The sequence below is a fragment of the Callithrix jacchus genome, chromosome 22 (assembly GCF_049354715.1).
Source record: "Callithrix jacchus isolate 240 chromosome 22, calJac240_pri, whole genome shotgun sequence".
Lineage (NCBI taxonomy): Eukaryota > Metazoa > Chordata > Mammalia > Primates > Cebidae > Callithrix > Callithrix jacchus.
Genome location: NC_133523.1, coordinates 33,665,462 through 33,678,599, shown reverse-complemented (window position 1 = coordinate 33,678,599; position 13,138 = coordinate 33,665,462). Strand labels below are relative to the sequence as shown.

The window sequence follows — 13,138 nt, the reverse complement described above, 5'->3', positions numbered from 1 at the left end:
CCTACCACATCCTCAGTGCCAGAGCAGAGCCTGGCACAGAGTGAACGAATGAGTAGTGGGGGACAAGCCGCGGCCTGCCCAACCTTCCCATCCACCCACCATCCGTCACCTTTGCCCACGAAGTAGTCCTGGTAGTAGCGGGCGCCCAGGTCCACGTGCTCGATGCTGTACTGCTGGGGCCGACTCTGCGTCCGCTGCTGCTCCTTGGGCACTTCCAGCACCGAGATGCTGGCGTTGGAGCGGTAGGCGCTCAGGGCGGGCTCTGCCGGGTGGCCCTCGCCGCCGCTGGGGGAGCCCACGGATGCCCGGGAGAAGCTCACATTGCGTTCACACTCGCCCCCGATCTCGTTGCGGAAGTGCGGGCAGCTGAGCAGCAGGTCGTTGCTATTGTCATCGCCGAGGTCCTGCTCCAGGTTCTCCTTGCAGTTCAGGTCCTCCGTGCTGGTGAAGGCTGGGTCCAGGCCTCCGAGGCTGTGAGCCCGTGAGGCTGTGAGGGAGGCCATGGCCGAGGCGGCGGAGGCGGCCGAGGCGCCTGTGGTGGTATTCCGCCGCTGCGCCACCGACACCCTGTTGGCGGCCGCCTCGTTGAGGTCGAACAGCATGCTCTGCACATCGAAGTGGGCGAAGCTCTTCTGACACATCCACGGCCTGCTGGCTTCCGGGGGGCTCCGGCCCTCGTCGGCCTCCCCCGGGGACCTCCCGGCCTCCCCCTCGGGTTTGCTGCTCCTCAGCTTCCGAAAGATGGATGAGTCCACCGTGTCCCCGCCGCCGAGGCCCCGCGCGGGTTTCTTCCGGGCCTTCTCCTTCTCCTTCGTGGGCTGCAGCGGCAGGAGGCTGTCCTTGGTGGGCTGCCCGTTGCGGGGGTCCCCTTTGGTTCCGCCACCGCCAGCCATGAGGTGCGAGACAGGATCTGCCCGGAGGAGCTCGGTGAGGGCCTGGCAGCCCGGGGCCTCGGGCTGCTCGCTGCGGAACTCGTTAAGGATGTCGAAGAAGCTCTGCTCAGGAACGCCCTGCACGTCAATGGACGAGGTGCTCCCATACTCGCGGAAGAGGGGCAGCGCCCCTGTGTGCCGGGCACCCCGCGGCTCCCCGGTGTCCTCCGCATCACACTCGCTGAGGGTGATCTCGCTGCTGCTGCGGTGCCGAAGGGGGAGGAAGGCCCTGCCTGGGGACCGGGGCCACCCGTCCTGGAATTCCACGTCTTTGGACCTTCTCCTGGAGAGTCGGTGGAAGGCTTTGGACCCTGAGGAAGCCGGGGTGCTAGCGGGGAGCTGTCCGTTCTGTATGCTCCTCATGGCATGGGCCATCTTGGTGGCCTTTGCGCCATCTGTGTCCTGTGAGGGGCTTGGGTTGCTCTGCTCTCTCAGGGCCTCCCGCTTGGGTGGCCAGTCAGCCACCCTTGCACGCACGCCCATCTTGGGCATGGCCGGGGTGGTGGGGCTGGGGCGGGTGGTAGTGGTGGCCGGGCTTTCACCAAGAGGCTGGGACATGCTGCCATTCTGGGCCCAGAATCCCATGGGAGCATAGTCCCCTGTATGTGGCCCAGGCAGGACTTCCCCTGCCCTAGCCCCACAGCTGGTTGCCAGGTCCACACCATCACTGGGAATGGCCCGATAGGTGGTCATAGTCCACGGGCACTGGAGTACTGCTGGCCCTGGATGCTGTGGTGTTGCTCTATGGGGTCCCCCAGCCCTCAGCCATTGTTCAGGGCCGCCAGGCCCAGGATGAAGGATGCTGGGCCCTGAAACCTGACAGGAAGGTTGTGAGCCTGTGGAGTCCAGTTCTCCACCATCGCTGTGCACAGCTGAGCCAGGACAGCCTCAGGAGGCAGGTGCTATCCTGGGTGCTCCAGACCGAGGGGCTCAGCAGCGCAGAGCAGGTAGCAGCTGTGGGTGCCGGCCGGCCAGAGGCGGTGAGGATATTGTTCCCATCATGCTGAAAAGGGAGAAAAGGAAAATGTGAGCTGCAATGGCTGCGCTACTGCTCCCAGAAAGTGGGAAATGTGACTTTTTTTCTTGACAGCTTTACTCATTTAAAAAAAAAAAAAACCTTTTTATTATGGAAATTTGCAAACATACTCAAAAGCAGAGAGAAGACTGAGTCACCCATCAGCTGCAACAACCGCTAACTATTTCCCATTCCCATTTCATCTATTCACCCAGCCTTATTACTTTCTTTGTTTCTGATAGAATATTTTAGAGTAAACCCCAGATATCAGGTCATTTTTTTGTTTTTTGTTTTGTTTTTTTGAGACAGAGTCTCACTCTATCACCCAGGCGGGAGTGCAGTGGCATGAGCTGGGCTCACTGTAACTTTCACCTCGAGGGTTCAAATGATTCTCCTACCTCAGCCTCCTGAGTAGCTGAAAATCCAGCACACGCTACCATGCCCGGCTAATTTTTTTGTATTTTTAGTGGAGTCAGGGTTTCTCCATGTTGGCCAGACTGGTCTCAAACTCCTGGCCTCAAGCGATCTACCTGCCTTTGCCTCCCAAAGTGCTGGGATTACAGGTATGAGCCACCATACCCAGCCAGACATCAGGTCACTACACCCAGAAATACTTTAGCTTGTATCTCTAGCAGATAAGATCCTAAAAAAAAATCACTACAGTAACATTATCATACTCATCTAAATTAACAAGAATTCGTTCATGTCATGCACTACCCTGCCTGTATTACATTTCCCACCATTGTCTCACAGGTGTCTTCCGTGGGCTGGTTTGTTCAAAATCATCCTCCGCTTATGCAGGGATTTTCTTAAGTCTCCTCTACAATAGCCATTTTCCTTTATTTTGATGCTCTTTACTTGTAGAAGAAAAGGGGTCACCTGTCCTGTGGATTTCCCCACTTTGAGGATCCCTGTGGTGCCACTTAACATGTTCCTCTGCCCCCTGTATTTCCTGTGAACTGGTGGCTTCACGCAGAGGCCAGACTATTGTCCATCTGCTCTGCTGTTCGCTCAGCTCAGCTACTCTGCCAGAAAGGAAGTGAAAATGACAGATGAGTCAATATGAGCACCAGTGGAGTTTGGGGAGGAAAGCCACAGAAGGAATGTCTCTAGAAATCCACATGCTTACTACAGACTACCACTGGGTAAATCAGAGCTCATCACTTTTTCACTGAGATCTCCCCAGTGACTGCTAACTGTATGAAAACACCATCTAAACTCCTTCCCTTGCTCCACAAGCCCCACAGGATCTGGCCCCTGATGTCTCTCTCCATCCCTGCCTAAGCTCTGACCATACTGGTCTTCTTTTCTGTTCTGATGCACCAAGCCTTATCCAGGATATCTGATATCCTTCCTCAGTCCTTCCCTGGGGTTGATTCCTTCCCATTATGTCAGTTCTTCCATGGAGACTTCCGGCCAGGAGTGGTGGCTCACGCATGTAGTCCCAACACTTTGGGAGGCCCAGGCAGGCAGATCACTTGAGCCCAGCAGCTCAAGACCAGCCTGATCAACATGGCAAAACCCCATCTCTACTAAAAATACAAACATTAGCTGAGTGCGGTGGCATGTGCCTGTAGTCCCAGCTACTCAGGGGGCTGAGGTAAGAGGATCACTTGAACCCAGGAGGTTGTGTGAGCCATGATCATGCCACTGCAGCCTGGGCAACAAAGTGAGACTGTGTCTCAAAAAAAAAAACCTCCCCAAACAAACAAACAAACAAAAAACCCCAAAACTTCCCAAATCACCGTATAGAGATAGAGAAGCCCCATCTTCTGGAAGCCTTTCTTTTTCTTTTTTCTTTCTTTTTTTTTTTGAGACAAAATTTCACTCTTGTTCCCCAGGCTGGAGTGCAATAGCACGATCTCGGCTCACCGCAACCTCTGCCTCCTGGGTCTAAGGAATACTCCTGCCTCAGCCTCCTGAGTAACTGAGATTACAGGCATGTGCCACCATGCCTGGCTAATTTTCTATTTTTAGTAGAGGCAGGGTTTCTCCATGTTGGTCAGGCTGGTCTCGAACTCCCGACCTGAGGTGATCCAACCGCCTCCGCTTCTCAAAGTGCTGGGATTACAGGCGTGAGCCACCGCACCCAGCGGAAAGCCTTTCTTAATTACCCACTCCACTTCCTTCCAACTTTTCTTAGCAGCTGTACATTCTGTCTACTGGCTGTGTCCGCCACTCAGATGTTGGCTCCATAATGGCAGGGAGGTCTGTGTTGTTCACGGTTGCATCCGCAGTGCCTAGAACAGTGTCCAGGACGTTTGTTCAGTATTTATCATATGTACAAGTGAACAGATGGCCTCTGCCTAATTGGAGGTATAAGTACCTCTTGATTTGCAGGTCCCTGGGGAAGGCAGTTTGTGCTTCTGTCCAACACAGAAAACACTCTGCGGGGTCACTTCCCTTTGTCTCCACCTTGAACTTCTAGATGATGAAAACCCTGCTGGAGAGGAAGGGGAAAGTGGGTCGCCGTCTGTGATGGAAACTGTTGACTGCCCAGCAGCCGTGCTCCTCCCTCCTGCCAATAGAAGTGATTTTTCTCAGGGTAGGAGAGTGCTGCTTTGGGCTGGGCACTCAGCTCAAGGTGCCCTCTAACTTTTCATTCCCTAGGAATCTAGAGCTGGATGCAGCTGTTCTTGGTCAATGGCTATTGGTGCTTCCTGTGTGAGAAAGTAGTAGGCCTCTTCTGCATGTTTGTGTCTGTGTGTGTGTTTGCGTATGTATGGGGGCTTTTCCTATTTGCGCCCAGAGGTATGGAGTGAACTGGCAGAGACCATGAGGGAAGCTCAGAGCAGATTCAAGGAGCAAAATAGCAAGGAGAGCCTGCAGCCTTTGAAAAAGTAGGCGTCAGAAGGGGACGGGTGGGGAGTGGGGAGCAATGGAGAGCCCCTCTTCCTGGTGCCCCATGAGAACACAAACAATCCTGAAGATGCTGCAGGGAGGCAGCACAGAGATGGGCTAGGGAAGAGGGAGGAAGCTGGAGCGCCCACAGGGTCGGGTTGCCTCAGGGAGACAGGAGAGAGGCCAAGAGAAGCCTGCGCTGACCTGGACAGCAGGGTATCTTCTGCCAACCAAGGCTTGCGGGAGTGTGGATGTCAGATCATCTGATTTTTCAAGAGAAATCAGAAATCTGATTTCTGAGAATTGCATGCAACATCTCCCAATTTGAAAAGCAAAAATACTGGCTGGGCATGGTGGCTCAGGCTTAGAATCCCAGCACTTTGGGAGGCTGAGGCAGGCAGATTGCCTGAGGTGAGGAGTTTGAAACCAGTCAGGCTAACATGGTGAAACCCATCTCTACTAAAAGTACAAAAATTAGCTGGGTGTGGTGGTGCATACCTGTAGTCCCAGCTACTTGGAAGGCTGAGGCAGGAGAATCACCTGAATCCAGAAGGCAGAGGTTGCAGTGAGATGAGATTGCGCCACTGCACTCCAGCCTGGGTGACAGGGCAAGATTCCATCTCAAAAAAAAAAAAAAAAAAAAAGGAAAGAAAAGGAAAGAAAAGCAAAAACAACAGAAGCAATAACAAACTATCATGCAGAGATGACTGGAAGAATTTTCAAGAAACTGCCAATAATGCTTGTCTCTCTGAGTCTGCCCCCATCACTCCCAAGTCCTTCCCTTGCTCCATTTTCTCCTTAGCACTTATGAACAGGCTTACTTCTTTCTCTTACTCATTTTATTTTTTTAGAGACAGGGACTTCCTCTGTTGTCAAGGCTGGAGTACAGTGATACAATCATAGCTCACTGCAGCCTCGAACTCCAGGGCTCAAATTATCCCCCTGCCTCAGCCTTCTGAGTAGCTAGGACTACAGACATATGTCACCATGCCCAGCTAATTTTAAAATTTTTGGTAGAGGTGGGGTCTCACTATGTTGCCCAGGCTGGTCTCAAACTCCTGGGCTCAAGCAATCCTCCCACCTCAGCCTCCCAATGTACTGGAATTACAGGCATGAGCCACCGTGCCCAGCTTCCTCAATGATTTTCTCGTTGGCATCTGGGAACTCATCTGCTACCTCTTGACAGAAGTTGCTTCTCCTGATACCTTAACATTGTTTAAGCCACACTCTTTCTAAAATTATCAAACCATCCTTTGCTGGCATTAAATTCTCCAGCTTGAGATTCTTCTTCCTTTTGCTTTAGCTTGCCACATATGACTTCACCTTTTCTCGAAGCAAATTAAAGTCTATAGGTATGCCATTCTTTTTTTTTTTTTTTTTTGAGACAGAGCTTTGCTCTTGTTACCCAGGCTGGAGTGCAATGGCATGATCTCGGCTCACAACCTCCACCTCCTGGGTTCAGGCGATTCTCTTGCCTCAGCCTCCCGAGTAGCTGGGATTACAGATACCTGCCACCATGCCCAGCTGATTTTTTGTATTTTTAGTAGAGATGGGGTTTCACCATGTTGACCAGGATGGTCTCGATCTCTTGACCTCGTGATCCACCCACGTTGGCCTCCCAAAGTGCTGGGATTACAGGCGTGAGCCACCGCGCCCGGCAGATATGCCTTTCTTATAGCAATTCAGTATCCTCATAGAAGCTGCATTTGCAACATGAGATAAAAATATATTTTGTAAAAAGTGCAAGGTTTCTGTGCCTGCTGACATAGGTGCAGCGACAGCTTCATGAACTTCCTTTCCATTTATTACGATGGTCCTCACATTACATTCACTGATATGGAAATGGCGGGCAACTGCAGCTGCAGACCTCCGTCAATGGCACATATCAAGCAACTGCGTATTTTCTTGTAATGTTATGACTTTTCTCTGCTTCTTGGGACAACTTCCAGCATCACTAGTGACACTTTGTATGGGTCCCCTGGGGTTATTCAGGGTTTACGGTATTGCACTAAACATGATGAAAAATGCGTGAGAACCTCCAGGGATCACTTTTCACTGCAATATGCAATTTGCTGGAGAGACAAGCTGCTCACACGGAGATGATTAGTGTCACACGGTGTTTTAAATGGATCCTCACAACACTTGAGCTCACTGCAGTGGCAACAGGAGGCAGTCACGAAACTATTACAGTAGTGCAGCATGTGCTGCAGTTAATTTCACAGTTATGATTTAATTTTTGTATTTTCTTTTTTGAGACAGAGTCTTGTTCTGTCGCCAGGTGCCAGGCTGGAGTGCAGTGGCACGATCTCCGCTCACTGCAACCTCCGCCTCCCGGGTTCAAGCAATTCTCCTGCCTCAGCCTCCCAAGCAGCTGGGACTACAGACGCACGCCACCAAGCCCAGCTAATTTTTTATATTTTAGTAGAGATGGGGTTTCACTATGTTGACCAGGATGGTCTTGATCTCTTGACCTCGTGATCTGCCTGCCTCGGCCTCCCAAAGTGCTGGGATTACAGGCGTAAGCCACCACGCCCAGCCCCTTAATTCTGTATGTTTATGTCTGTTTACATTTCTCTTGGCTTGGCAATATGTTTGTATGTATAAGTTTTGATAAATTTTAACTTTTTAGAATGCATTTGTGTACATTTTCCGGTAGTAAATGATAAAACAGACTAATACATATATATTTTATGTATTCATGATATACCTAACTTTTTTGTTTTTAATATTTTTAGGCTATGTGATTCACCTGTAAGTTCTTTTCTTTTCTGGTTTTTTTTTTTTTTTTTTTTTTTTTTTCCAGATAGAGTCTTCCTCTATCACCCAGGCTAGAGTGCAGTGGCACCACCTTAGCTCACTGCAACCTCCACTTCCCAGGATCAACCGATTCTCCTGCTTCAGCTTCCCGAGTAGCTGGGATTACAGATACCTGCCACCACGCCTGGCTAATGTTTGTATTTTTAGTAGAGACGGGCTTTCACCATGGTGGCCAGGCTAGTCTCAAACTCCTGACCTCAAGTGATCCACCTGCCTTGGTCTCCCAAAGTGCTGGGATTACAGGCGTGAGCCACCACGCCCAGCTCTGCAAGTTCTTTTCAAATTGTTGCAAATATCTAAAAAATTTTTAATGCATTTATTGAAAAAAATTCATCCATAAGTAGATCCTCGCAGTTCCAACCCATGGTGTTCAAGGGTAAAATGCATTTCCTAAGAACATTAACAATAAAAACTTCGATGAAGCCGGGCACAGTGCCTCATGCCTATAATACCAGCACTTTGGGAGGCTAAGGCAGGAGGACTGTTTGAGCCCAGGAGTGTGAGACCAGCCTGGGCAATATAGTGAAACCCCATCTCTACAAAAAATTTTAAAAATGTTTTAGCCAGACATGGTGGTGCGCACTTATAGTTCCAGCTACTTGGGAGGCCAAGGCTGCAGTGAGCTGTGATTGTGCCACTATACTCCAGCCCAGGTGACAGAGCAAGACTCTGTCTCAAAAACAAACAAAAAAACATAACAACAAGAAAAACACCACATACACACGCACCATGAGCGTCCACAAAATATGAATAGGTCACACTTGGGCCAGGGTTGCTGGTTTGCCAGAGAAAAGTGAAATTATTTTATCTACAGTGTTTATTGTCTCCACTCTAAACTGTCAGTTACAGATTGGCAAGAGTGTTTGCTTGAGAGCCTGAACCTTGCCCCACACCCCTCTGTGCTGGGCACCAGATCCCAGGTCAAGCTGGGATGACGGTCCGCCTGAGGGCGCTGCCTGTCCTCCGCAGACCAGCCTGTATTGTGGCTCCACCTTCAGAGTGCAGAGTACAGAGGGAAGAGTAGCCCTTTGAGGCCACACTTAGGCTGGCTGGGAAAACCAGTGGCCCAGATGCGACCCTGACTTGCTTATGCAAGCACCTCCTGACAGATGGGCTTTGCTAATGGCATCTGTTGCCAGCTCAGAAACCCTCAATCCATTCTGCTCCCTTCTGTGAACATACACAGATGTTCTTGCAGGCCTTGGTCTCTCTGCACAAATCCCTTCTCCTAGCAGGTGCAGCCAAGTCTTCCTGTGACATTCAGAGGCTGCGTGGCACCCACAGCTTCTGGGTTTCAGAGGGTGCACGCTGGTCTCTTTCTAGTTGTCTTCTACTGAGCTCCTCCTTCCTAAAAGTACCTGGACCTTCCTTATGGGGAACCCCTGTCATGAGAGCAGCACAGCACAGGCAGGAGCCAGACTGCCTGGGCTCAATCCTGGTGTGCCATGGACGAGTTATGGAGACAGTGACTCAGTTTCAATCTGTAAAATGGGTATAATGCCACTTGCCCCATGGCCACTGCTCTTACTACAGCTCTGTTGTGTATCTCTGGCAGGAGGTCTTCCCTTTTCTCCACAATTACAGAAGCACCATTGGGGTGGGCGCAGGATGTGGGCTTGGTCGGCCCAGGGTTCTCCCCTAGGGCTCTGTGTGAGGTTTCTAAGCGCATGTGAGGCTGGAAAGTGTCCTTGCAGGGGAAGGGACAGTGGACCTGGCTTCTCCTGTGTAGTAACTTTTGCTGGGGACCCCTGGTTTCGTCCCTACAGAGCTTCTTGGCTCCTGCTTGTTTCCTAAGATTGCTCCTCCAGCCTCCTGCTGATTCTATACGTCCTCAATGAATTCTGATTTGGCTACAGACTGCCAAGCGTGGCTTTTGCTGGCTGGACCCTGAGGACCCTGAGTGACACATGGTGCTGTGTGAAGGATGACAGCCAGGGAACTGTAGATGGGAAAAACTAGGGCAGCCTGGGAGACAGCAGCAAAATGAGGAGTGAGTGGCAGTGGGAGCAAGTCAGTTGGGATGCATTTGGCTGCAAGTAACAAAAGACTATCCAACGGTGGCGTGCCAAGTGAAGACATTTAGTCATCTCACATCACCAGGAGGCCAGGTATGGCAGCTCCAGGCCTGACGGGAAAACTGGACAGTGACATCAGGCATGTTCCCCCATTCCTTCTGCCTCCCTCATGTGCTATAGGCTTGAGCAAGTCTCTGGCTTGCTGAGTCATGGTCACAAGCTGGTGGCCACAGCCACGCTTTCCACTGAACCATGGGCAAGGGGGAAAGACAGGAATGGTAAGGGCACCGCTATGACCCTAACCAGGAAGGAGAATCTTTCCTAGAACATTTCTCTTACTGCAATCCTTTATGTCCCACTGGCTAGAATGTGGACACATGGCAACTCCCAATGCAAAGGGAGAACTAGAATCTGCAGCATTCTGATTGCCTCTGGGCCAGTGGGCACTTACCTGGGTCTGTTAGAAGCAACCAATGGTGTATCTGTGGATATAAATGCTCCCAGATGGCCCCTGTAACAAGCAGGCAAGCACCGTGGCCTTGGTGTCTTGGCTCCAAAAAGCCCAACTCTGTGAGAGCCACAATGTCTGCCAGACACTCACAGGCATGGCCAGGTGCAGAGGCTCATGCCTATAATCCCAGCACTTTGGGAGGCCAAGGTGAGTGGATCACAAGGTCAGGAGTTCGAGCCTGACCAACAGGGTGAAACCCCATCTCTACTAAAACTACAAAAACTAGCTGGGCGTGGTGGTGAGAGCCTAATCCCAGCTACTGAGGAAGCTGAGGCAGTAGAATCACTTAACCCAGAGGCAGAGGTTGCAGTGAGCTGAGACTGTGCCATTGCACTCCAACCTGGGTGACAGAGCAATATGCTGTCTCAAATTTTTTTTTTTAAAGCTCACAGGGCACAGCATAGGGAAACACAAGAGCCCTCCAAGAACGGACATTTGTGGTTTGCTTTCCCTGTTGCCAGGAGTCCTTTTTCCAACAGCCTAGACCCCTTTGGGAGCCTACCCTCTCCACTGGCCACCCAGTGGGTAAGAGGTGGGGCTCCTTCCCTAGCTCTGTAGCAAACCATGTGGCCCGATCAGAACCAGTGAGACCCATGATGTCTTTGCCAGGAGTGCTGGAACTGAAAACTGTGCTTTTCTCTTTAACCCTAAGTCTGAGAAGATGTGAGGGATAGAGTCGCTGCAGCTATCTCGTAACCATGGGAGAAGAGCTATCTGTGAAGGGGACTGAGGGTTAGAATCTGGGGCTGTAGTCATCATTTGAGTCTCTGTGTCAAGTTGGACACAAAGTCAGCCCTACTCCATTTCCCACCATTGGACATTTTAGTTATAAAACAAAACGACAATGAAAACATAAACAAAAGCCAGTATCTACAACAGCAACTACCATGAATGGGAAACCTTCCATGGCCCAGGTCCTTTCCTGAGCACTTTACACCTGTCAATTGCTACGCATTAACCCTTTCAGCAACCCCATGAGGTAGGATCATCATTACCTCCATTTTACAGATGAGGAAACTGAGGAGCAGAGAGATGAAGCAATGTGCCCAAGGCCACATGGCTATGAGTTGACTGAGCGGGGACTCAACCCCAGCCCCTTCATACCTCAAGTCAGATAGTCCTGAGTTCAAGCCCCAGCCTTCTCTGCAATCACAGGCAGCGTCTGGACCTCTGTGATTCTCGCTTAACTGTGTTGCCAATATGGAAAATATCTCCAGCTCCCACTGCCGAGTTCCAAATTCACCTACCCACCTGATTACTTTACATTATCACCTACACATCTCACATGCACTGCAACCAAACATTCCCAACCAGAACTCTTGATTGCTCCCCATCCACAAAATGTGTTCCTTCTAGGGACAGGTGGGATGAGCTAAGCTACGCCACAGCGATAAATGATCCCAGATGCTCAGGGGCTTTCACAAGAGGCTTGCTTCCTGCTCACACCACCTGTCCATTACAGGCTGGCTGAGGGCCCTGCTCATGCCAACTTCACTCCCAGCAGACAAAACAGCCCTCATCTGGGACCCTGCTGATTGCAGAGGAAGGAGACATGGTTGAACCATGCAAAGGCCCTTCCGGCTCCTGTTTAGGAACAACACAGGCACTCCTCACATTTCATTGGTCAAATCAGGCCACACATCCAAGACTGATGCCCACAGGGTGGGACACCAGAACGTGTGTCAGCTCAGGAATGGAACTGGCCACCTGATTTTTTTGGTTTTTGTTTTTTTTGAGATGCAGTCTCGCTCTATCACCCAGGCCAGAGTGCAGCAGCGCAATCCTGGCTCATTACAACCTCCACCTCCCAGGTTCAAGCAATTCTCTTGCCTCAGCCTCCCGAGTAGCTGGGACTACAGGCGGGCACCACCACACATTCTAAAATTTTTTTTTTTTTTTTTTTTTGTAGAGAGGAGATTTCACCATGTTGGTCAGACTGGTCTGGAACTCCTGACCTAAGGTGATCCACCTGCCTTGGCCTCCCAAAGTGCTGGGATCACCGGCCTGCCATCTGCTTATTTTGCATCTCAAAGGAAAGGCACCTCCTTCCATCCAAATGACTCAACCTGGAAATGTCACTGTCATTCTCCATGCTCCCTCTCCCTCACTCCACACTCCACCCCTGACCCAATCCTGAGGGCTACCCACCCCGCCCCCCACAGCAGATCCAAGTCCATCCTTCTCTCCCACCTCCTACCCTAATCTAAGCTGCCATGACTTCTCAAGAGATGATTGTACCTCAGGGACGATGCTGTCCCTGCTTCTGCTCCTCTTCCTGCTAAGAGCCCTTCTCCATACAGCAGGCAGAGCAACGTGAGGATGAAACTCAAAATCCCACCGCACCTGCAAGCTCCATTCCCCGTGCATTCAGAGCCTGGGTCACGACGCCCTTGTTTCTTCAGTTCGCTTGCCTTTTTGCAACCCTTCCTGCTCTTCTCTCCTGTGCCTTAGCAGTTCCTCGAGACTCGTGTGACCTTTCCTCCTCACCAACCTTGTCAATCTCCAGCCTGAGCTCTCAAACCACTCTGCACTTCTCTTTGGGGGCACCTGTATGATTATATGTCATTTGCCATGTCTTGAATCTTTGCCATATGTGAGGCTTGTGAGGGCACTGCATGCAAGAGTCTGAACGGGAGCCCACATTGCCAGCATGGACCTAACACACTGATGGCCATTCGTAAATATCCACTAAAGCCAGGTGTGGTGGTGCACGCCTGTAGTCCCAGCTACATGGGAGGCTGAGGCCAGGAGTGTGAGGCTAAAGTGCACTCTGATCACGCCAGTGAACAGCTACTGCACTACAGCCTGGGTGGCACAGTAAGAGACCCTGCCTCTAAAACAAACCCTTTTCTAAATAAATATCTGATTGGGCATGGTGGTTTCCACCTGTAATCCCAGCACTTTGGGAGGCCAAGGTGGGCAGATCAGCTGAGGTGGAGAGCTTGAGACCAGCCTGACAAACATGGAGAAACCTGAGGCCAGGAGTTTGAGATCAGCCTGGCCAACG

At 51.0% G+C, this 13,138-nt stretch overlaps 1 protein-coding gene across 15 annotated transcripts in view; it reads right to left on the bottom strand.

Moving 5' to 3' along the window:
* SIPA1L3 (signal induced proliferation associated 1 like 3) overlaps window positions 1-13,138 on the bottom strand; it is a 323,626-nt gene that overhangs the window by 117,835 nt on the left and 192,653 nt on the right. For all 15 annotated transcript variants that reach the window (XM_078359226.1, XM_078359222.1, XM_078359228.1 and 12 more), the window contains one exon: window positions 110-1,935. In XM_078359226.1, coding sequence (XP_078215352.1) covers window positions 110-1,625 — 1,516 coding nt within the window. In that variant the 5' untranslated portion in view covers window positions 1,626-1,935. The remainder of the gene's footprint in view (window positions 1-109; window positions 1,936-13,138) is intronic.